The sequence below is a fragment of the Megalobrama amblycephala genome, linkage group LG8 (genome assembly GCF_018812025.1).
Source record: "Megalobrama amblycephala isolate DHTTF-2021 linkage group LG8, ASM1881202v1, whole genome shotgun sequence".
NCBI lineage: Eukaryota > Metazoa > Chordata > Actinopteri > Cypriniformes > Xenocyprididae > Megalobrama > Megalobrama amblycephala.
This window is the reverse complement of record NC_063051.1, coordinates 23,244,643-23,271,121: the sequence shown is the minus strand read 5'-3', so window position 1 is coordinate 23,271,121 and position 26,479 is coordinate 23,244,643. Positions and strand designations below refer to the sequence as shown.

The window sequence follows — 26,479 nt, the reverse complement described above, 5'->3', positions numbered from 1 at the left end:
GAATCCTATCAAAAACTCAAAATTCGTATGTTTTGCGTCATTTATGGTTGCTCAAATCGATAAAATTGAGAACCCAGAAGGTGTTTATATCGTTTACATAACTTATACCGTTTTTTATAACTTAAATCGTTTTTTTACTTTAAAAGTTGTCGCCTTTTAATAGCGTTTTGCATCTGCTGATACTGAAATGAATATGGATACCTGCTTACCTTATTTGTTTTTAAGTTAAATATCCACATTCTTCATGGTATCGTTTGCAGGGAAGAGAAGCTATTTTATCCCACTAAATGATAATTTGATGTTTTCACTTCAGTTTCGTAGTATTCCGTTCACAATGTTGATGGTTACCATGAGAACAGTGTCACGCGCTGCTGCTTCAGCCATCATGTGGTAGAAAATGTCCAAATAAATTAATGTTTAACAAGCTGACAGAAGTCGATTCAACAACAAAGACAACACTTTCAAAAACACTCAGCTATGTGATTATTTTGAGTAATAGTGGGTTAAATCAGTGACATTATTAGATTTGATATACGGCGTATAAAAGGCAACAATTGTATTACACCGTCCAGTTTTTTCTTTGAACGATGATGTGAGCTCCAGTTGCAATTCTCGATTCAGCATAAATGACCTACAATGGCGGCATTTTTCACAATTGCGACAGAAAATCAAAATACTGCCCTAACTTCACTAGCAGAAAAGCAGCGCGATATAAACAAACCCAGACTAGAACTGAACACGGTGTGATGGCAGCTTCACATCCTCTATATCTACCTCCTCGATGGCAGGAAAGTCTTTCAGTTCAATTTATAACATAAAGATCATGTCCAACATATGTTGTGATTTTCTGTTTATACCTTTCTAGAGCAGCACAGAAAGGACTTTTCTCCATCTCTTCCATTCTAATTTTCACTGCTTGCCCTCCACCAGAATTTCACGCATCACCAGAACCACGTGATTGCAAACAACCTATAAGGCAGTCGCGTGTTTATTAGTCATGTTTAATCAATCAAAGTGTTTCAATCTTCTGTTTATTCAACTACAGCGGTAGTATGGGATTTCCTGGAATGATGCTATGATTTCCTGGTTATCTACTACTGCAACAGGGAATATTTGCAGTTTCTGCACAAGAGCGCTCTCTGGCTTTTAGATGGAGAAGCATTTACTACTGATCACAGAGCCGTACAGCTCTGACAAGCTGTGCATAAAATAATTGCATCCTTTGCCAAATCGCGTGCAATAAAATTGCGATAAATCGTGCAGCCCTACTGTCTTGCAGTTCAAAAAGCTTATGCTACATCATAAGCTTTCCCTATTCAACTTATGGAAAAAGTGTAACTGATGTGATGCCAGTTTACACTTTCTTCGTAACTTGAATATGGAAGGCTGTCTGGCGCAAGCTAGAAATTTTACTTCATAACTTGTAAAATATGGATTTTTTTTTTTTTTTAACACAAATGCATCGCTTCGCTTCAGAAGGCCTTTAATAACCCCCGGAGCTGTGTGGAGTACATGTTTATGATGGATAGATGTGGATCGAAGCACTTTCTACAGCTCATACTCATGACCCCTGTTCACTGCCATTATGATGCTCGGAGCTCAGGATATTTATTAATATTTCCCTGATTTTCCCTTTGTGTTCATCAGAAAGAATAAAGTCATACACCTAGGATGGCTTGAGGGTGAGCAAAGCTTGGGCTAATTTTCAATTGAAAGTGAACTTTAAGACAGCTGCATGTGAATTCAGGTGTGTTCATAATAACACCAATTTTTTTTTTTTTGACTTCTCAATCTTCATTTTCCACTATTAATGTTTTTAAGCATCTAATTGTGTGACATCATCACCTCTCCCTGATGTCGCAATCAGCACCTGTTTTATACACAAGACTCTCTCTCCGTCTCTCTCTCTGTGCAGTGGCACAAATCTGCAATTCAATTTGCAACAGTTTAATTTGTGTTTAAGATGCAAATGTATCCTTTCTGATAATGAGAATGCTAAACAGAGAGGAGGGAGTCCAGAGCGCTCACACACTCATTCATTAGCTCACAGTAATCGTGTCAACACACACACACACACACACACACTCGTACACGAATCTCCAGCAAATGAGACGCAAGACAGAATAGAATTATCTGTCTGTAAAGGTCACAAAATGAGAGTTGAGATGGCAAGAAAACAAATCGAATGGAAAATGTCACTGTTCGCCTGTTCTAAAACTGTTCTCTAGTGCTGAGAGACAGACAGCTTACAGAACACAACTGAGAGAGACAGGAAACCAGTAGGGCTGGGCGATATATCGCATGCGATTGTCACGCGCATTTCGTCAGTAAAGCCGGTTCCCTGATTACCGCTAAATCGCCATCACCTGCTTTCAAATGGAGCGGCATTTAATAGACAGAGCCGTAGTTCACTGACAATATACGCAATATCGCGTTCATATGGCAGATGAATCGCCTTCGATAACGAACGCAATATTGCGTATCTTGTCAGTGAACTACGGCTAATTTGAAAGCAGGTGATGGCGATTTAGCGGTAATCAGGGAACCGGCTTTAATGACGAAATGCGCGTGCCAACAACATGATATATATGGCCCAGCCCTAGAAACCAGTGGAAATCATTTGTTTTCTGTGAGTTTATATTTAAAACATTTAAAAGGTAAAATATAGTAAGACCACAATATGACTATCACACAATGATTTAAGGCTTTGTAAGCTAATATTTCAGTAAAGTGTAAACTTGAGCAGTAGTTTTTATAGTATAGTTAGTTAGCTTTTTTGATAGTTGTTCAGGAGGTGTTCACCTGTTCTTCATGCATCCGAGTTCATTTGAAGCACTCACATAATGCACTGCTGCACCGAAAACAATTCATGTGTTTCTAAATTTACTTCATTTCCTTATTTGCATAACTGCGTATGACTGGAATTTAAAGTGCACTTTAATCAGTCATTGGCAAAAAGCGCAATGGATATGATGTAATAATCGCGACAGGTCTGTGTAGCTCAGAGAGAGAAAGAGACGGGTGAGTCAAGGCAACATTTAGCCTGTTTTACTAGTTAATCATTCATTCTCTCTCTGTGTGTCATGCATATGCATGTATGCTAATATGCACACGTGTATATGCACATCATCATGTGATTCAGAGTTTGACTGCTCAGATGTGTTTTCATTCTTGTCTCCTCTCAGATTGCATGCCTCTCTCATTCCTCTCCGCTGAACCTGTTTGATTTAAAGAACTTGTGCAATTTTTCTGTAAGCTATCTTGTGTTTTATCTCTCAAACACACACATGCCGTAGCCGTACTGTATCTTTTGCTTCACTGACCATGTGAAAAGCAGGAAACGGGAAAGACGGCAGGAAAGAGAGAAGGACAGACAGAGTTCACATTCTGCTGCTTCACTCGTGTTCGTTGTTTCCTCTCTTTTCCTTTGGAGTGTTAACAGACTGAATCATCACAGCAAACAGCAGCACGAGTCATCGACGCAGGGGATTCTGGGTAGTCTTGTAATCCCACTAGCGAGGTGATGTAATGGAAGGTTTTTGGTCATCTTGGTCTGTTTTGAAATAATTTGAGACAACTGGTTTTCTCTTTCATGGTCTGTAGTTTTATGATTTTAATGAGAGAACATCCGTAAATTCTTTCAATTCACAGTCCTAGATGAACCACTCTGCTGTGAAGGACTTGCATGAAGTCCAACATTAAATAAAGGCTGAGGGATGTTCAGCAAACACTCACTTTCATAGTGTCATGACTGTTTACCAAAACAGTTAAAGTTTTAATGTCATAAGCCGCTTTTCCACTGCAGCGCTACCCTATACACATGCCCTTAATATGCCTCCATTTGACCAGCATTGGGCTAGCTGACTGAAAACTAGCTAGATTGCAAAATGAGCATGACAGAAGCAAACATTTGATCTTACTTAAAGCCTTAAAGGCTTAGTTCACCCAAAAATGAAAAAAATGTCATTTATTACTCACCCTCATGTCGTTCTACACCCGTAAGACCTTCGTTCATCTTCGGAACACAAATTGAGATATTGTTGATGAAATCCGTGAGTCCTATATTGAGAGCAAAGCCATTGAAACTCTCAAGATCCATAAAGGTGCTAAAAACATATTTGAAACAGTTCATGTGAGTTCAGTGGTACTATCTTAATATTATAAAGTGACAAGAATACTTTTTGTGCGCCAAAAAAACTAAATAACGACTTTTCAACAATATCTAGTGATGGGCCGATTAAAAACACTGATTCATGAAGCTTCTGAGCTGTATGAATCTTTTTGTTTCGAATTAGTGATTCAGATCTCCTATCAAAGGGCTAAACTGCTGAAATCATGTGACTTTGGCGCTCTGATTCACTGATTCAGTTCTAAAAGCTCTGAAGCATTGTTTTGAAATCGGCCCATCACTAGATATTGTTGAAAAGTCATTATTTTGTTTTTTTTGGTGCACAAAAAGTATTCTTGTTGCTTTATAATTTTAAGGTAGAACCACTGAACTCACGTGAACTGTTTCAAATATGTGTTTAGTACCTTTATGGACCTTGAGAGTTTCAATGGCTTTGCTCTCAGTAGAGGCCTCAATGAGCCATCGGATTTCATCAACAATATCTTAATTTGTGTTCCGAAGATGAACAAACGGGTGTAGAACGACATGAGGGTGAGTAATAAAAGATATTATTTTCATTTTTGGGTGAACTAACCCTTTAAGACTCTTGCATCAATATTTGACCAATGATTTACAATAAAAAAAATGTTACAGTGAGAGTAATTAAAAATTTTTTGTCAGGAGTGCGTATCAATCATGCTGAATCAAACTGGTATTGGTCCTTAGCTCACATAAAAAGAGAACACACATACTTATTCAGTCGCGCCTGCTTCCATTTAATTGTGATCTTCAACTCCATTAAGGCTTTTAAGTCCAAAGGCTTACACATTTAGAAAAATATTGATAAAATATCATGTTTAGCATTTTTATTCATTTTTTCTTTAAAATTATGTGATCTGAGGAAGGATGTTTGAGCGATATCTCCCATCTCACTATACTGTTATCCTTTCTGCCAGAGCAACAGAGGGAGCTCACAAGCAGAAAACCAGAGTTATAAGTTATATGAGTTAATATATAATATATTTTATGAGTTAATATATAATATATTTAAGGTTTTAAATGTGGAGGTTAGTTGGTAGCCTGATATGAAAACACAGGAAATGAGCAGCAGTGTTGACCCTATCCTGAATTAGATAAACTCCGCCTTTGTTCATGACCACTCCTCAAGCCCCAGTTGGCCCGCTTTAGACCGCTTTGGACCAAGGTATTTGACGGGCCAAAGACCTGAGGAGGCCTGATCAAGTCCTGAAAGTGACAGTGGAAACATGCCCTGGCATGCACTGGCACGCTAGCTTTTGCCCGACAGTGGAAACGAGGCTATAGAGCGCAACAGTCCAGTTCTGGAAGCCCAAATGCCATTCTTTTTCTCCAAAGATAATTGATTTTTTTTATGATAACTTAAGGTGCTTTCACACCTGCCTCATTTAGTTTGGTTGAATCGCACTAGAGTTCTTTGTCCCCCTTGGTGCTGTTCGTTTGGGCAGGTGTGAATGCAGCAATCGCACTCAGGTGCGCAACAAAAGCGGACCAAACAAGCGTACCGAGACCTCCTTGAAGAGGTGGAGCAGTTTGCTTGAGATGTGAAAGCAATCTGACCCAATGGACCAATGAACCAAATGATAATTCATAACGTCTGATTCTGTGAGTGAGCACATTAGTTACCGTAGTTAAAAACTAAAGAGTGCCTCTTTATCTTAAAATGTTGTGGAATTGCACTTTTCCGTGCAAGAATGCTGTCCCGACGAAGCCTTGATTCCTGCTCTATCTTCATTGTAACGGTAATTCACCATTCACATTTGGTCTCAACACAGTTAGCCTAGACAGTGCTGGGAGATCCAGAGAGAGCGTGTTTGAATTTGCCGTAGTATTAATATGAATGTAGTATATAATTTAACAGCAGGAATGACGGCTACATTTATAGTGTTTGCGTGTGCCTCAACAGTTACATATAAACCCACAATAATTATTTCAACTAATTTTTTAAATGTGTTTAACTGCAGAATTCCTGGAGAAAACTACATTACCCATGATTCTGAAAAGAAGTCCACCAATCAGAACCTTGACTAGCAAATCGCACAAATAAGTTTAGCCCCGCCCACTCCCATGAAGCACTGCAAATGACGTTGTCAATTTTCAAACACTCCCGAACTACTAAAAAATATTGTGTATTTTTTTCCGTAATTTTTTTTAATTCAAATTTAAATTGATTTGTAGTTCTTTCTTTCTATCATTAAAGCCTTTAAGTTTACAGTCTTGTACCTTCATCTTTTTGTCCGATTTTTTTTTTAATTTTTTTTCCAAACCAAAGTTTGTAATGTTGTGATTCAGCTCGTAGCTGATTGGTTTGGTTCATGGCTTATAACTCTTAAACAACAACTTTTTTAAAATCCTTATGGGAAAAATACTTTCAGAACCAACCCCGCTGAAAAAAACTAGATAAAAACATGCTTTCATGACTAAAATCAGTGTTAATGTTAGAAGATCTGACTTCAGATGACAATATATTATCTCTGCCAAACTTTTGTTTCAACTTTTATTTTCATTTTAATACAGAATGTTGCTATTTTGTTGCTGCAGTGTTTTGTTTGGTTGCTAGGATGTTCTGAGTGGTTGCTGGGTGGTTTCCTTCTTATTCAAAAATGTTTAGATCAGATAATGGGATCATATAATACTTTTATAGGTGTAGATTTTTTAATTATAAACGTGTTGTGGTAGATGTCCACATGAGTGCAGTAATCTTGACATGCGGGCAGTTCAAAAACCTGTTTCTGAGAGTTTAGAGCTGGATATGGGGGGCAGGGCTGGAGATGAGGGTGTGTGAGAGGGATTTTGCTCCATAGGGGGTAAGAGGGCTGGACGGGGTCAGGCATTAAAGGGGTGAGTGTAAACAACATCTGTTTATTCCCCCGCCTTACTTCAGGTATTACTACTCTAAAACTGTGCTTGCATGGTTTTAGATTCTAAAATGATTTAGAAGGTTATTTTCATTTATTATGATTTTAGAGTAGTAACTGTGGTATTTTGGGGCGAAAATATGGTTAAATGTTATGTATACAATTCATAAGTGTTGGATTATCATGTGCATCATTATATTCACACCCCTCCATGCACAGGCCAACGCTGTATCATCTATGTACTGCTGGATAAACATGCATGTTGACTTTTGCATGCAGTTCGTTTGTCTGAGGCTTATTTACTGTGTTTAATTAGTAGGATAATGAGCTGTGAAATGACCGTGTCATTGCTGACTGGCCACTTCCTGTGAACTTGTGTTTTCCTTCCCATCCTCCATCGTTCAGAGTTTAATATCAGAAATGTCATTATTCAAGCAGTCGAAACTAAAGTGAAGAATCACCCAAATATTATATACTAAAACATGTAATCCTAAATAGTGTTCTATATGCAGTAATAAACCATTTTAACTGTAGTTTTTAAACATTAAACTTAGTTTTTTAAAACCCACAAGTGCTGTCTAGTTAGTCACACTGCAAATGGAAAGCCATATCAAGCACATTGCATTGTGGGATTCAGTATCCATGGTGTGCTCTGTTCTGCACATCTTGGCAAATACAGAACATAATTCGGATATGCATATTGTGCACAGAATGCAAATTGTATAGTACTTTATTTTTTAAAGAGCATGGCATATAAGTTTGTGTGTTGTTTTTTTTTTCCATCGGAGACTTTTGCTTTTGTGAGTTTTATACACATCTCGTCTTTTTCGGAGTGTATTCTGTGTGTATTTTTGCTCCATCTGAGAGGCGAGTTCTGTAATTGATATGCCACAAGTAATAAATCAGCCGGCCGCCTGCCACCACTCGCCATTATCCGAGGAGACGGGTTTAGAGGTCTGTCCACAGTGTGTGTATGTGAATTTATGCTCTGTTTTCTAAAGCAGAGGGGTTGTGAGACGACTCGCTGAATAACGTGTCCTCGGGCAGCTGTGGGAAAAATGGAGAATGAATTGACTTCCATATTAACTCTGTCTCATGTTCCTTATGCTGAAATGTACTCTAGCGCTTGTTTCGTTTGAGTGTGGCGGGTTCTAAGGGTGAATCTCGCCGGGAACATTTTTTGCCCAAAGCAAAATAAAAAAGAAAGGGAAAAAAATTATATTTTGCTTACAGAAAATTAAGAACGAACCATTCTTTTGCATTACACTGCGAAGACGTTTTTGCATTACATTGCATTTTCATGGTGGTGGTGTTGTTAATTGCATTTTTGTTATTTAATTAAATAAAAAATGTAAAACATTTCTGCATGTTGTTTTTGGATGCTTGTGGTAGATGTGCCAGTAAATACAGGTTCTAGGACTGTAATATGTTTGCTCAATAGTCTGCGGTTTTCAGAGCGGCTCATTTGACTGACACAAGTAGAAACTGATGCCACTGATAATATCGAGCTAGGCTGAGATCTGTGATATAAACAAGAATATCTATGATAACAGCAGCATGCACAGACAGATAAATATTCTGAGGCTGATTCAGGCACTTGCAGATTCATTGATTGGCATCATTTAAGCACTTACTGATCGTCTGAAGTGCAGGTACTCATGGGAAATTGGCGAATCTAAAAGTGGAAGATGAGAACACAAGATGAAAGAAAGCATTCAGAGATGTTAGGCAAGAATTTCTTTTATCTCTTGATGAGATTGATAATTCTCTTAAGTTGTCAGTCCTTTCTGAGGCATTCTGGCGTACATTTTGTCATTTAAATTTTCATGTTTATTCGCTTTCATTCTTATGCCTTATCTCTAAGCTCACTACAAATGCTTCGGTGTAGACTGTTTTAACCATTTCATTGCCAGATCACAATATGAGAACACACAGATGCAATTTGGTTTGATATTTACGGTCGTCTCTATCACAACCGATCCACTCAAATGAAGAGAAATGAGGTTTGGGAATCTAGTACAGGTTTCCGCCTCTTTCTTTTTTCTTTTGCTCTGTTTTGCACACACATGCACACATAGTAACTCAACAGAGACATCTAATGACTTCCCTTACAGTATAGTGGTGGTACCATAGTAAAGTGGTGGTAATAGCATGGTACTGAATGGTTACTTTTGTAGTTCTTTGAAGAATACATGAGGGATGGTACTATGACACGTCCAAAAACGTGGTAGTAGGATACTATGGTACATTTTTGTTATTGTTAAAGAGCCAACTGTCTCTGTTTTATGGCTTCCTATAAAATGTATGAATTCAGTAATAAAATAACCACTTGCTATTAGCCACTACTACTATCATCAAAATAAAAACTGAAATTCTGAAAGCTTCTTTGTGCTTTTTGAAGGAGAGCTACAGTCAAACAAAAAATTATTCAGACACTTTGACCTGACTGTGTTTTGCTTAGGTGTTATCTGATATAATTAAGATATTTTTTTTCTGACACAGTTTAACTCTGAGATCTTGTCATATTTTATTACCATTTTTTAAACTATAGTAAATAAGCTGTAATAATGAATGAAATGTTCACAGTGTCTGAATAAATTTTGGTTTGACTGTATATTAATATACTATGGTTTTACAGTAGTAACAATGATTGTAGGGTATTTTGGGTTACACTGGTAATGCTTGTTCTTTTTTGTATGGAAAAATAAAGTCATTAAATTTTTCTGTATAAAATATGATAGCTCATCTGTGGTATTGAGTTGATTTTAGTTGGTTGGTCTTCTGCTGATAGACAAAGGAATACTTTCCCTTCTCTGGTCCATTTTTTGCGCATGTTTCTGGAGATCTGTGGAATGACGCCACTTCCCATCATCTCGTCCTTGGGGAATGATGGACAGATAAGAAGGCCCTCAGTCACCCGAACAGGAAAAAAGCAATGGAGATAAGAAATGGGCAAAGAAAAGATAGAGAAAGGAAAACATTCCTCCTATTTTCCCTTTGCTCTATCTCCTCTTTTTATTTCCTTTATCTTTCACAGTTTTCACTTGCTTCCGGCTTTCTCCTGTTGCTGAGGTTTTCCTGTTTTTGTAGTTTCGTCAATAATTTTTTTCCAGTGGAAATCATGGTGAACTCATTTGTTTTGTTTGGATGTATTTTCTGTCATCAGCACAATTGCAATTTGTTTCCCTAACAATTAATTGGGTAGTAATTTTTATCAAGTGCTTTTATCCAAAACAACTTCAAGTATAGTTCCTCTGGAGTAACCTATGGTTTCATGGTCGCCCTTTTGTGTTACCAGTCCAGATCTTTATTCACTGTGATGTCAGTCCTGGATTTGTTAATCTGTTGACTTAAATGGCAATATCTTTATCTAGGGCTGGATTTGAAGCCACTGTCTGCAGAGTTTAGCTCAAACCCTGATCAAACACACCTTCCTGTAATTTTCTATATCTCTGAAGAACTTAATTAGCTTGTTCAGGTGTCTTTGATTAGGGCATTGCCCTTCCAGAGCTGGATTTGAGGAACCCTGGGGCAAATTCCAAAGGCATTTTTGCGCTCTTGAAGGCTACTTCGAGAAGGGGGTACCATTTGTAGGGGTGTTCCAAACGAAAGTGAACAACTGAATCCCTTCACGAAGGGCCTTTCCAGAAGGCCGTTAGCGAAGGGTACATGTGATGGCCACTTCAAGGAAGTAATTTTATCATTTATAAATTATGGTCATGTGACTCAACGAATACTCATTTTAAAGCTAGATGGTGGGGGAGTTATTTTTTCGTGATATATTTCACACGTTTTTTAGTCATGTTATTTTTAAATAAGTTTCATTTATAAGAAATGTGTTTTCTTGCAGTGTTCAAAGATGAGATGACAAGTTTTAAAGTTGAGATCAGAGAAATACACTCACACGTACATATAACACTTTTTTTAACTATATAAAATGTATCTTTATTTGCAACAGTTATGTTAACAGCAATAATAAGAAATTTCTGTCGTAAGAACAGCTAATCAGCTAATGGACACCGTACTGCGTTGTCATGGGAACATGGGAAATTGCGTTGTCTTTCATTGCTCCTTTCGCCAAGTGCCTTCCAAACAGCTACATAATGGCACGCAATTGCCCTGCTCCCTTTAAAGTCCCCACTTTAAAGTCCCCACTCTGCCCTTTGAAGGAAGTAGGGCATAGGGATGCTCCCTTCCGTTTGGAATTTGCCCCTGGTCCAAACTTAGGGCCCAGTTTTTACAAATGTTGTGTAGCATATTTTAGTACAGTTTACCACAGTTTACCACAGTTTACTCAATGGTTTGTCACCATTTCAACAGAATTTTGGATCATATAATCATGGTGTACAGAGACAACAATTATAATGCATATATGAAACATCATAATGCATTGTGGAGCACCTATTGGTTTTATACTGCAATTTGTGTTCTCAGAGCTGTGAATTAGAAAAGGAATAGATCATTTCAAGTTGACATGAAACAGGACAATGTAATTTTCTTGTCCTTGTAAATTTAAGAACAACTTCAAGCATCTCAGACCTCAAAAACTTATTTTAGACTTGTTCGTTTTTCAGCGCCCTTTTAAAGGGACACAGTTATGTACCTGCATACTTGATGTACACAAAGCTGCTGTCAGACACTTTGTGATGATGGATGTCTTATGCCTGTACTGAAGCGGGTCCAACTCTGCAGCTGTAGTGTTGTTTAGTGAAGAGTTTGTTTACAGTGCATCTCCAATCCATCTTCACCCTCAGAGCTATCAGTCTTAGTAATTAAAAGTTGACACGGTTCACCTCATTCAACCACACTGTTTTAAATGATTTGTTGCAAACCGAAAGATATTGTCTTAAATCTCTTTCCCCACTGTTTGACTTTGAGAAATGATGCATAATGAATCAGATATGTTCCATTTGCACTCATAATGTGTTTTTTGCCCTGCAGGAGCCCTGGACGAGGAATTGAGGTGGATGTTGGATTGGATGACTTTTATGTGAGAAGGCAATGAAGCATTGAATCGATAAGGCTTGTGTTGCCTCCCTTTCTTTGTTGAGTTCCTTTAAAAGTCCCAGATTGAAGACTAATAGTGTGGACCACCACATCCTTCACTTGCGAGGACCAGCGCAGATATGTGGCCTCAGCAGGGGCCGCAATGCATTATTAGCCCAAGGACGGTAATTCTCCTTGGGCTGCTGACTATCTGCATTTCCCCTCACCTTTCTGGAGGAGCACCAGAGCCATTTAAGTCCTTCTCGCCCCCTGATTGGGGTCTGACACATTTAGCCATCCATAACAAGACAGGAGATGTGTACGTTGGCGCAGTAAACTGGATCTACAAGCTCTCTAGCAACTTGACCAAGTTGAGGAGTCATGAGACGGGTCCGGTAGTGGACAACGAGAAATGCTATCCACCTCCAAGTGTACAGTTATGCCCTCATGACCTTTACCCAAATAGTAATGTGAATAAGCTGCTGCTAATAGACTATCCCCAAAACCGACTCATTGCTTGTGGAAGCACCTGGCAAGGCGTCTGTCAGTTTCTGCGCCTGGATGACCTTTTCAAGCTTGGCGAGCCACACCACCGTAAGGAACACTACCTCTCCAGCGTCGCTGAATCAGGAACCATGTCCGGCGTCATCATTTCTGAGGGCCATATCAGTAAGCTTTTCATCGGAACGCCCATCGATGGGAAATCGGAGTACTTCCCAACACTTTCCAGCCGTAAGTTGATGGCCAATGAGGAGGATGCTGACATATTCAGCTTTGTCCACCAGGATGAGTTTGTCTCGTCCCAGCTGAAGATCCCCTCAGATACGCTGTCCAAATTCCCAGCGTTTGACATTTACTACATATACAGCTTTAGCAGTGAACAGTTTGTCTACTACTTGACTTTGCAGCTGGATACCCAACTAACTTCTCCTGATGCCAGCGGGGAACAGTTCTTTACCTCTAAGATCGTCCGACTCTGTATTGAAGATCCCAGGTTCTATTCCTATGTGGAATTCCCAATTGGATGCACCAAAGATGGTGTTGAGTATCGACTGATCCAGGACGCTTACTTGAGCAAACCCGGAAAGCAACTTGCTAACTCTTTGGGAGTGTCTGAACAAGAGGACATATTGTTTACAGTCTTCTCCCAAGGCCAGAAGAACCGGGCCAAACCCCCAAAAGAATCAGCACTCTGCCTGTTTACGCTAACCAGAATAAAGGAGAAGATCAAGGAAAGGATTCAGTCGTGCTATAGAGGAGAGGGCAAGCTGTCTTTGCCCTGGCTACTCAACAAGGAGCTACCATGCATCAACTCGGTAAGTCTCTGATGGCAGGCCATTAAGACACACTGCATGGCTACGACAATTGATTTGTTGGGTTAGATGAATGGGTGTGCTGTGTGCTTCAGTAATGTCCCCTGCTAGAGTTCGGCTTCCATTATCTTGGTGCAAAGGGTGATTGTGATTAGATATAAGTGGAGAAATTAGACTAGAGAGCAGACTAGGGTCGTCAGGGTAGGACAACAGGGAACATTGAGGAGTGGCCTAGTAAAGTCCTCTATAGCAGTGTTTCTCAACTTCTGTCCTGGAGACCCACCTACTAGAAAGTTTTAGGTGTCTCACTACATGATTTAACTCATCACCTTCTTTGTGTGTTGAATAAGGAGGCATCTAAAACTGGGAGGTGGGTGGAACTGGAGCTGATAAACACGGCTCTATAGCAGTCTACTAATTGGGCTGGGATGCAAATTAAAGGACGACACTGGTTAAGACTAGTACAACTATTGTCAAGAACCTTGACTACACGGTTAGCTTGTGTCTAACTGTGTCTAATAGTCTAACTTCATTAAATGTTGTAGAATATAAATATCACAAGCACTCTTCCTGTCACCCACCTCCTGTTTCCTTTTGGGTCCGCTTTCTCTCACTGTCTTTCTCCCAAGTGCTTCCATTATTCAGTCAGACAGGAACATCATTAGGGGAGTTGAGTAAATTTCATGAGTTGCTCTCTCGCTCATGCTTTCTAATTCGTTTAGCGAGGCTTGATCCCATCTTCTCTGCCATCACGGTCCTCTGGGACCAGGGCTTGCTTTTCGTCCTCTCGTTCGCTCACTCTTAATCTCTCTCTCCTCATTCGTCTCTGTTCGTCTCATTCGCTCTGTCTTTCTTGGGGCTTTCAGTTGCAAAGAATGGCTTTCATTTAACCAAGCACTCAGAGATAAAGATCCTCATTTTTATTTTTCTGACTCATTCCAAATCGGTTTGATCTTTTTCCCTTTCTTTATATTCAAAGTCTATCGGTAGAGCTCTAAGCGGATGGATTAATAGAGAATGAAAGACATTTTTGGGAAGCAAAACAGATACAGAGCGACTGAACGTGTCACGTCTAAACACTTAAACATTTGAAATTGTTCAGAACTCTTCGATTTTTTTTTTTTTTTTTTTTTTTTTTTTTTTTTCCCTTTACACTTCACTTACCAGCCACTGAATTCATGTCTTTTAAAACCCTATTTTATGGCCATTTTTAATTATGAATAAACCTGGCCTTTACACAACTGACCCCAAATTTCAGTTAAGTTCCCAAGATGGTTGACTAGTCATCCAACTAACTAGCCATTAATTAGTGATGTTGATTAGTGATTTAAATTTTTTTTTTTTCTGTGCTTTTAAATGGAGACTCTTATGACATAATTATTGCCCTTTGAGTCCAAAAGTTTCATTTGAAGCACTCCAATCTGCATCCAAAGTGTGCAGCTTTTTTGGAGTCTTTCTTGACTATAACAATTTAAATGCCAATAAAGCCCATTACATTTTTTTTTCCCAGAGTTTATGCTACTTTAGAATAACTATATATTGTCATCTAAATGGAATGCTTATATTTGGTGCAGTCCATGGTGAACAAATTGATGTCATGTTTAAAAATATTGTGTTTCCAAACAAATGTCCTTTTCATTTTATATAATCTTTATCAGATTCAAAATTGCTTACGGTTTTTGAAAATGATTATTTTTTTGTTGTTGTCAGAGATCAAGTACACTGCTAATTAACCTATTTAATGCTGTATGTCTGACAGAAGCTCAGTGCTTGTGTATTTTTACTCACAGGAACACAGAAATCAGCCGTTTAAATCTCATCAAAATAGAATGTTGAAAATCTGGTGCTGCTCAAATGATTCACACTGATCAGATCAGGGCAGCGTGTTTGTTTAATGTAACTGGTTTAATGCATTCAACTTTTTGAAACCTCATTTATATAGAGTTATGTCTCTCTCTCCCTCTGGAATGTCGTGTGTTGTGTTTGGTTTCGCCTCTGCCCTGAGCAGACACATAATCAACAGTCTGAAAATACACACACACACACCCATTGTTGTGGAGTTATGCATGTGTGTGTGTTTTGGTATGTCTTTCTGCAACTGGTTTAGTCCTGCATTAGTTTAAACCTCACTAGTAAAGTGTGAATGTGCGTTTGTGTGTGTGAGAGAATGTAATTAATTTAGCACACACACTTTGAGTGAATGTAATGTTCATCTTCTTTGTGTGACCCATGAGTATTGAGAAAATACTGCATCAAATCAGCCATCAATCAAGTGTGAAATGGCAGTGGGACTAGAGCTCTGTTCCAAAATGCCTAAATGCGTCACAGAAGGCAGCATAAGGTCATGAGCCCTTCAGATGCCTGCTTTGGGCCAAATTTTTTAGGCAGATACATTACCATTCAAAAGTTTGGGGTCAGTATGATATTTTTGAAAGAATTAATACTTTTATTCATCAGGGACACATGAGATTAATCAAAACAAGTGACAGTAAAGACATTTATAATACAAAAAGATTTCTATTTCAAGAAATGCTTATCTTTTGAACTTTTTATTCCTCAAGGAATCCTGAAAAAATGTATCACAGTTTCCACAAAAGTACATCAAGCAGCACAACTGTGCACAACATTGATAATCAGAAATGTTTTTGAGTAGCAAATCAGCATGTTAGAATGGTTTCTGAAAGATCATATGACACTGAAGACTGGACTAATGATGTTGAAAATTCAGCTTTGATCACAGGAATAAATTGTAATGATATTTCACAATATTGCTGTTTCTACTGTATTTTTGATCTAATAAATGCAGCCTTGGTGAGCAGAAAAAAATCTTACAGACTGCAAACTTTTGGAATGTAGTGCATCTCTTTAAAGAAGACAGTCGCATAATGCATTGCATCAAAATTAAAATATAGCCTATCAAATACCAAATTCCACTAGTTTTTGTGTTCAGGGGTTTTCTGACAGCCGTTCACAGGGATTGCTTTTATGCTAATAGTTAAAAGTCTGACTACATAAGACTGATATTTAAATAAGCTTAGCTCATGATGGCATAAAGATGTTGAATTAAATTACTTTTGATGTTTTCAAAGCTGTAAATCCTCCAGCCAGGCTTTGTGTGTGTGTGTCTGTGTGAGAGAGTGTGTCTGAAGTGTCTGACTGCTTGACATCAGGTTTTTAGCTCAGAGGAGAAAAAGTGAGTTTGCTAAGTGAATTGATGCCCGTCTGACTCTTTCCTCTTTCTTTTCTTCTGTTTCCTTTCTTCCTGCTGTGAGGTAGAGACTCTTCTGGATGGATTAAGACAGAAAGAAAAACAAAGAGAAAAGGGAAGGTGAAGAGAGAAAAGACAGTGAGAAAGAAAGAAAGAAAGGTTATTGATGTGTGCCTGGGCAGCTTTAGAACACACACACACACACACACACACACACACATACACACACACACACACACACACACACACACACACACACACACACACACACACACACACACACACACACACACACACACACACGTACGTTTACTTAGCTTTCTGAATGAGCACACATACTACAGACAGTTGTTTATATATACAGCAAAGACTAACCTAAAATTACACATTTTATTTGAATAATTTTTAACTTTTAAGTTGTCACCAGTTGGAGGTTTGGTCAAATTTAGCCTATTTTTTTCCCCACAAGGTACAGCTGTAAAGTATGGAAAGTTAGCCAAATATATTCAACCTTTTATTCAAACATTTTTCAAAATACAGGGTGGAAAATGTGTGGAATTTTGTGAATGGATGGCATTCACATTCTGTGGAATTAGCAGAGCTTTCATTGGAGTTCTGTGCGGGCTCGGATACATTTGGATCTCTCTCCCTCTCTCTCGCTCTCTCCCCCCACTTCATCAGTGAGAAACTTCCTGTACAATGGCAATAGAACAGAACAGGATTCTGGAAGTAAACATTCCATTCAGAATCAGTATTTGTAATCGTAACATTTAGAATGAGTGGTCAGAACCCCAAAAAAGTCAACATGATTTCAACTTTTAGAAACTTTTAATCTTCATCTTAAATGATTTAGTGACTTGCTATGTGGGATGAGTAATTTATTCATTTCAAACGATACTCTACTAATACCACGTTTTCACAAATTAAATTTTGAACTTTATTGAAGAATTTCTTTAAATCTTTATGATGAAAATTAATAGAAAAAATACCTCCAGACTGTTTGGGATCAGTAAGATTTTTATTTTTTGAAAGAAATTAATACTTTTATTCAGCAAAGGTGCATTAAATTGATCAAAAGTGAGAGTAAAATATTTATACGGTTGCAAAAGATTTCTGTTACAAATAAATGCTGTTCTTTTGAACTTCATTAAAGAATGCTGAATTTAAAATTTATCACGGTTTCCACAAGAATATTAAAGGGATAGTTCACCCAAAAATGAAAATTTGACGTTTATCTGCTTACCCCCAGGGCATCCAAGATGTAGGTGACTGTTTCTTCAGTTGAACACAAATGATGATTTTTAACTCCAACCGTTGCCGTCTGACAGTCAAATAATGGGAGTGAATGGTCACACAATTTATAAATAAACACACACGGACAAATCCAAATTAAACCCTGCGGCTCGTGATGGCACATTGATGTCCTAAGACACGAAACGATCGGTTTGTGCGAGAAACCGAAGGGTATTTATATCATTTTTCCCCTCTAAAACACCATTATGTCCAACTGCGTTCAGGGTTCGTTTAGTGCGGTCTGATCGCGCTCTGACAGCGGCAGTGATGTCTAGCACTCATTGAAGTATATGCGCGAGACATCACTGCCGCTGTCAGAGCGCGATCAGACCTCACCAAGCGATTGCTGAACCCAGTTGGACATAGTGGTGTTTTAGAGGTAAAAAATTATATAAGTACTGTTCGGTTTCTCGCACAAACCAATCGTTTCGTGTCTTAGGACATCAATGTGCCGTCACGAGCCACAGGGTTTAATTTGGATTCGTCTGTGCATGTTTATTGACTCTTATAGATTGTGTGACCATTCACTCCCATTATTTGACTGACAGACATCAACAGTTGGAGTTAAAAATCATCATTTGTGTTCAACTGAAGAAACAAAGTCACCTACATCTTGGATGCCCTGGGGGTAAGCAGATAAACATCAAATTTTCATTTTTGGGTGAACTATCCCTTTAAGCAGCACAACTGTTTTCAACATTGAATGGTAGTGTATATATCACATGACTAACAGATACTTTAAGATGACATTCTGTTGGAAAATAACAAGAACAGTAAATTGGTTTTATAAGTATTGTAAATATGTTACCCTTTTCCCACTCACTAACTTTCGTGTCCTTACATCACCCTTCCAGGGTTTCCTGCAATACAGTGACCTTGCTTTTCCGTTTTGGCATCCATGTAATAAACGGCCTTACTACTGTGTGGGTGTGAGTGTGTGTGTGTGTGTGTAAGACTTCCTCTGATACTGTTTTTAGGAAAAACCCACCCTGACAGCCTGTCTTACCCAGGCATTGACCTTTTGGTGGAGTCCCTTTCTCAAACCCTCTGTGTTTGTCTGTTTCAGCCTCTCCAGATTGATGATAAATTCTGCGGGCAGGATTTTAACCAGCCTCTAGGGGGCACCAGCACTATCGAGGGCATTCCGCTCTTCATAGACAAAGATGATGGTATGACTTCGGTAGCTGCTTACGATTATCGCAGCAACACAGTGGTTTTTGCAGGAACACGCAACGGCCGAATGAAGAAGGTAAGAGTCGTACAGTTGTAGATTTTATTGTTTTTTTCATACTCTCTGAGTTGTCATCCTTTTGTTCACTTAACTCATTGTGGAACAGAAGGAGGTAGTTTTAAGAGATTTATGATGCAACTCTTGGTGTTTTGTGTTGTAAATTTGTTTAAAGTTGCTATGATGAGGGAAAATTCCTGGGCTATAAGAAACGGAAACCGTTGTTGTGCCGAATTTTGACCCCCTGCCAAATTATTCCCTCCCCCCCTCCCCCCACCACTAATCCTAACCCCTCCCCCACACCTACTCCTAAACCAAATACTAGGGGGTAATAATCTGGCAGGTGTCAAAATTTGACAGAACACCATCAACCAAATCAAAACTGATTCTGTTTCTTAATGCATGTTCCTGGTCATATTGTGAATGCTTTACCGGTGCTATTAATCCAAAGAAAAGGAAAGATTGTTTAATTTTTCATTAAAGTCTAATTGCTCTGCTTCTCAAACCACTTTTCCTTTTCATTTGATATTGCTTCGTGTGCATGTGCGTTGGTTAACCTTAAAAATTGCAAATGCTATTTTAATGTTGGTTTTAATTTAGCATTTTATTCAGTGTTTAATGCTGATTAGATTCAGGTGTTGTGCTTGGGATGGTTTAACTATTCGTTTACTACAAGTAGTGTTTTAAACAATCTATATGTGTTCAGCAGACATTTGGAGATGATTTAGTAATTGCATTGTTGCACTGTGGTTTCATTGTTTGTAGCTCATAGTTTTCATTATTATGATTTAGGCATTGCATTGTTGCGCTTTGGAAAGTGGTTTTCAGACCTCGGACATCAACCACTAATGTAGACGGTTTCAGGATATATCGGCCTATATTTGAATTATCGGCATCGGTCAATAGAGCAGTAACTAGATTAATCACTTCTGCCTGTGTTGTTCTCATTTGTAGGTCTTTTTTTGGTGTTTTAGATGCTTGAGAAACTGTGCAAGTGTTCAAAAGTAAATGGTAGTTTGGCAACATGACTTATTTTTGCAGTTTTGAGGTGTGAAATGTGTAGTATGCATCAGGTGTGTGTGTATGTGTATAATGAGCTCAGAATTCATCATGTGTGATTGTGTGTATGTGTGTGTGCATGTGTGAGTGTGTGTGTTAGAGGCTTGCAGGAGTGGAAGGACTCACTGGAGCATCACATGATTGGTTCACTGAGATGTGAAATGGAGGACAGACTCTGTCCATCCCTGAGAGACTGACTGAAGATGTGAATGAAATATCCAGCAGCTTTATGTTATGTGTGTGTGACAGTCAGTCAGTCACAGAAGTGCTTTTATCACACAACGTCTACTGTGTGTCTTTCACTTTTGTTACTTTCAGGTTCATCTTTTTGTAGTGTTTAGGACCCATTTCACATTTATGGAAAATAAAATAATAATAACTAAGGCCCTCTTTACACTTGGTATCAAGATGTGTTTTCATAAATTGGATCACAAGTGGACGGCGCTATAATACAGGTGTAAATGGTGTAAAAAGTTTTCAGCTTGTCCACTTTCAACCACTTCCAGAGGTAGTTGAAAACACATTTGACCGGATTGATTTTGTAATGTAGGCGCTCATGTGGTCGAATGCGTTTGAAAAGTCACAAAAGTCCACCTACTTTCCGCCTACTGACCGAATGGGAAACATTATGGGAAGTGCGCTAGCCAGATGGGATTTCAACAAAATCAAAACATTAGAGAACAAAAACAAGTGAGGGAATACAAAGGAAAATAAATAGTTAAATACTTAAAAAGTTACAGTTTATTTAAAAATTATTCTGTAATGTAAGAGATTTTTAAAACTTTGTTTTTAATGGAGGCAATATTTTGAAGTGATTATAATAGTCAATGTGTTTACAGTAAATTTAAGATATCTTGCTTTGTGAATGTGAAATTGAAGTTTAAGACATCATCTAGGTCATTGTTGCTGAAATTTGAAGCCAATTCAGATCAGGCTCTTACACTAGTCCTAACCAGGCACAATGTCATCAAGCAACAAGCAATTATATGCAATTTTAATTCATTCAAGATTATCTTTACGGTGAGACCATTTCGTTAGCGCCACATAAGTGTATATATTAAACTTTTTGAAAGTGTAATGTTGCGATTGAGCTTTTTCATCTTTAGTGAGTCGCTGGTTAGGGCTGTTTTAGATGTTCATGTGTGTCTGGAGGTGTTGAACCTGGATTAATCCTGCTGATCCGGAGCGTCGTAGCATGTCTGGGCACGAGTAACCCTTCTTGAGCTCTCCCGTCTGGGTTTACTGCGCTAGACGATTCAGTCTGGTCAAATCAACAACAGATGGGCGAGCCAACTGGGCCACATACACAAACACACACACACACACACACACACACACACACACACACACACACACACACACACACACACACACACACACACACACACACACACACACACACACACACACACACACACTGCGGTCTAAACTCATAGTAAAGTCCGCCAGCCTCCCTCTCTGAGTAATAATGTTGTTAATTATGGCTCCATACAAAACTGCTGCTGCGTCTGTGAGCAGATTCCTCCGTTGAGCTTTTCCTGGCCTTGAGTGTCAATAGCAGGTGTGTGTTTGTCCTCTTTAATGACAGACCCTGAATTCAGTGTCAGATATAAAGAAAAAAAAAATTCATTTTGAGTTGATTCACATTGTGTCATCAGACGCTAATCCTCAGGGTTGATTTAAGCTTAGCTGTTTTTAGAAGTTAAACATTCTGGAAGCTCTGGATTTGATCTACTGACCCACTAACCTGTTGACCTCTGTGACCCTCAACAGAAGACAGTTTGAGACACTTGGTCTTTCTCTCTCTATCCGTCTCGCTCACTCTTTTTAATAATGTGGTAGTGGTTGAATGTGATTTATAAATTTTAAATCACTGTTATTATTAGTGCCCTTTATTATTACTATCCCTCATACTTAAGTCTTGAAGTTAAGTTCAGTTTATGCTCCAAACATTGATTCCTCAAATCATGTGTCATGTTGAGGAGAGATTATTGAGATGGTATATTAAATCCCCCCACCACCACCACCTTCTTTATCATCCAACAGTTCAGCAGTATTCCTGTATTTCTGTAACGTGCATCTTGAATGCAATATTAGTCGTTTTGGATAAAAGCACCTGCCAAATCTGTAATTGAGAATTGCATCAAAATGAAATGATGGCACTAGTAAAATGTTACTTACTTGACTTAGTAAAACAATAAAAGTAGGTAATTTTTAGAGCCCGACCGATATGGATTTTTGGGGGCCGATGCCGATATTAACTCGAAAAGAGCCGATTTATAAGCCGATATTTTGATTTTGAAAATAAACTGGATATTAGACCTATTTCCTATAAACTACACTTACACAACATTCAATAGCAAAATATCTGTCTGTTCTATGTATGTGGGCTGTATAAACCATTTTCCAGAAGGGATTATGTTAAAAAAAAAAGCCTTAGATTACAGTCTCAATGACTAAACAATTGCACATCAAAAGTATATATTTTTTAATGATCAAAAAACAGTCTGGTTTTAAACATTTAACAGTTTTACTTACTTCCAGTTGAAGCTGGTTTTAACAGTCTGTGTGTGTACTGTAAATAAATTATAATACTAAAGTTAAAGTAAAAGAGCTATACCAAACAAATTCAATATTCCACAAAACCATGTCAATGAATTGAAAATAAAATTAAAATAAGTTAAATGGGAAACACTGCAGATATATTTAGAATAAGTTAAACGCTAACGTTATAGTTTGACCTCTTATTAACGTTCGCGCTCTTCCACTGATAAACATGGTATTAGCTTTGTGGCTAATCTAATATAGCAATGCATTAGCGGCTGTAAGTGATGTTACAGAATATTTAGAAGTGATAATGATAGGACCGTTAGCTAGAACTACCACACTGTTTTTATATACAGTGTATGAACTAATGCCGCGTTCCAGGCAACCCGTAAGCCGTGTTTTTCCAACCTTCTACCCGTGAAAGTGCACTGGAACAGCAGTCAATGCCGTGACTTTCCACCCGTGAACTCGTACTAGATCGATGTACTCCCAGTTATGGGTTCTGACGTCACATAGCCGCAAAACAACAATGGCAGTCCCTGGATGCGGTGTTTATGCAAGTGCACGGTAAAATAAAAGGAATAACCACTTCTCTTGCCTTATGCGCCGTTTTCCTCCTCTGTTTCCTTCAAATAAGCAAGGAGTAAGCACCTTTGGCGATATATTATTGTTAATGAGCATAAGCCCCGTACGGTCCGCCATGTTGGTTTGTTTACACTTTTACGCAGTTTGGCGTGACTTTCCTGGAACGCTACAGAGTCGTGATTTGAAGACGTGACTTATGGCATCAAAAACCTACCTGGAACGCAGCATAAATCTACAATCATTTCACATGACGAACGACAGACTCACCGTCAAAAGAGTACATCTCCGTGGTGCTGTTGTCAACTGGGGAGTTGCAGAGCTCCCTCTGGTGGGCAAACTATGCAACACTCATAACATGAGTGAAGCATGAGACTCTGTTTCTCATGTTTCATCGGCCGTTATAAACGCCGATGCCGATTTAAATGCAATTAGCTCATATCGGCCGATAATATCGGCCGGCCGATATATCGGTCGGGCTCTAGTAATTTTATTAATAAAAGATGGATAAATGATGCGTTGTGGGAATATCTGGGAATGCACAAGGTTGTACACACACACAGGTTTGTTTTGCTATCTTAGTGAGGACATTCCATAGGCGTAATGGTTTATACTGTACAAACTGTACATTCTACCCATCACAGAAAACATTCTGCAATTTTATGTTTTTAATAAAACATTGTTTAGTATGTTTTTAAAGCTATTTTAAACATGAGGACTCGTGAAATGTCCTTATATTTCATGTTTACGGCATAATACCAGTGTAATACCCATGTCATTATACAAATTTGTATCCTCATAAATCACAACTCACTCACTCACTCACTCACACTTACTCACACACAGAGGAATTCTGTATTATCGCTCCTCTTACATTTAGTTCAAAGCGTTGGCTGTGATTTGAGCCGCGGAGGTTAATTACACACACGCGTGTGCGCATCACAGCTCTGCTGGTTGTTGCGTGTGTTATGCTGAGCTCTACATGTCTGTAATTAGTGTCTCAGCATGAGATCTGGCCGAGAACACACACACACTCCGTCATGAACATGCCGATTCATGACGTGTTTCCCATTGAATGATTATTATTGATTACTTAGATTCATCAGTGTAGATTAGGTGTTGACTGATTATTACAGATGGCACTGGGTGCGTTGTGACAATCAGCATCTGTTCATCTGTTGTTTTGCAGTGTTTTTGTGGGTGATGTTTGTGTTGGGTGTTATACACTACCGTTCAAATGCCTGGGGTCAGTAAGATTATTTATTTTTAATTAAATTAATACTTTTATTCAGCAAGTATGCATTCAATTGACCACAAGTGACGACAAAGACATTTATAATGTTACACAATTTCCTAATTCAAATAAATATTTTTCTTTTGAACTTTCTATTTAAAGAATGCTGAAAGAAATGTGAAGCAGCACAACTGTTTTCAACATTTATAATAATCAGAAATGTTTCATGAGCAGCAAATCAGCATATTAGAATGATTTCTGAAGGATCATGTGACACTGAAAACTGGGGTAATGATGCTGAAAATTCAGCTTTGATCACAGGAATAAAATACAGTTCACAATATATTCACATAGAAAAAGTTTTTTTTTCCAAATTGTAATAATATTTTACAAATATTACTGTTTTTACTGTATTTTTAATAAAATAAATGCAGCTTTGATGAGCACAGAGCCTTCTTTCAAAACATTAAAATAATCTTACTGACCCTAAAGGAAATCCCATTGCAAACAGTCTGTGTTGACTTCTGTGTGATTTTACATGCCTGGGAACCAGTGAATATTGACCAGCTGTCAGTCTCATGAAGAGACTGCTTGATGAACCAATTACAGTTTTATGTGACATTTAAGCTTTCACTTATAGACATCGTTGTAGTGAATTACTTTTTTTTTTTTTTTTTTTTACTGAAGTGATATGAATATCAGAATAGTTCAAATGTCAGTTAGATGTGATTAGCTTTTTAGCTGAATAATATGGGAAAAGATGAAAGATATAAAGAGTGATGACCTGTGATAGAGGCACTTTGTTCTTTGAATGTCTAATTGAAACTTTAAAGAGAAAAAGTATGGTTTTTATCCCCTCTGTTGGTAATGAACTTGACTGTTCAAGAGTGTTCGGTTTCAATGTTGATTGTGTATCATAAGTGCAGATTGCCCAAAACAATACTTAAATGTAGTAATGAAGTACAATCACTTCAGCATTTTCCCCCGCTGAATCTCTGACAGCCGTCAGGCTCATTGTGCTGTCGATTATGTTTCATGATGTAGGATGTAAATCAATTACAGACTACATGAACTAGAGGAGCTTTAAGAATGAATGAATGAGAAGATCATCTCTGTTAATGCTCCGTTTCCTCAGATCGTCTTTTCATTTACAATAGCATTTCTTCTCCAGTACTGACGTTCAGATCATTGATTGACACACAGACACGCACACACGCACACACAGACACGCACACACACACGCGCGCGCGCACACACACACACACACACACACACACACACACACACACACACAGAGGTTTGTTTTGTTATCAAAGTGAGGACATTCCATAGGCGTAATGGTTTTTATACTGTACAATCTGTACATTCTGTCCCCCTACACTACCCCTACCCCTAAACCTATCCATCACAAAAACATTCTGCATTTTTAATAAAACATTTAGTATGTTTTTAAAGCTATTTTAAATATGAGGACTCATGAAATGTCCTCACATTTTATATTTATGTCGTAATACCAGAGTAATACCAATGTCATTATACAAATTTGTGTCCTCATAAATCATAAAACACACACACAAAGCAAAATTAGCAAAATTACGTCAGAGTCATGCAACACACTGCCAATGATGCAGTTTTAAGTCTACAAATTCAGTCTTAAGAGATCAGTGGTCAGTCTGTGAACGTTACATCCTCTGCTGGTTAAACATCTTTTTTTTGTTCAACTTTAACTTTGGAATGCAGCAGTTTTGTTGGTTTCGCAGCAGACCTTGCGGCTGTCTTGTGTTCAGAAGATGCTTATAAATGTAAGTGGATGGAATTGGATGTGAACTCAGCTGTAGACTGCCGTCTGTGTGTATGTGTGTAAATGTGTGCACGACAGTCACATGGTGATCATATGCCATTGGACGCTTCTGTTAGATCATTCCCACGTTCATGTCCTAAACATACACATGGATGCCTCGGGACCTTCTCACAAAGAGCACAGTGTTCATCACCTCAAACACACACACACACTCAGACATTAGGAC

General features: G+C 38.3%; 1 protein-coding gene across 1 annotated transcript in view; it reads left to right on the top strand.

The window, feature by feature from the left end:
- plxna1b (plexin A1b) overlaps positions 1-26,479 on the top strand; it is a 143,978-nt gene that overhangs the window by 20,329 nt on the left and 97,170 nt on the right. The window contains exons 2-3 of the mRNA XM_048200124.1: positions 11,944-13,304; positions 18,869-19,051. Of these exons, the coding sequence (XP_048056081.1) occupies positions 12,129-13,304; positions 18,869-19,051 (1,359 nt within the window). The 5' untranslated portion in view covers positions 11,944-12,128. The remainder of the gene's footprint in view (positions 1-11,943; positions 13,305-18,868; positions 19,052-26,479) is intronic.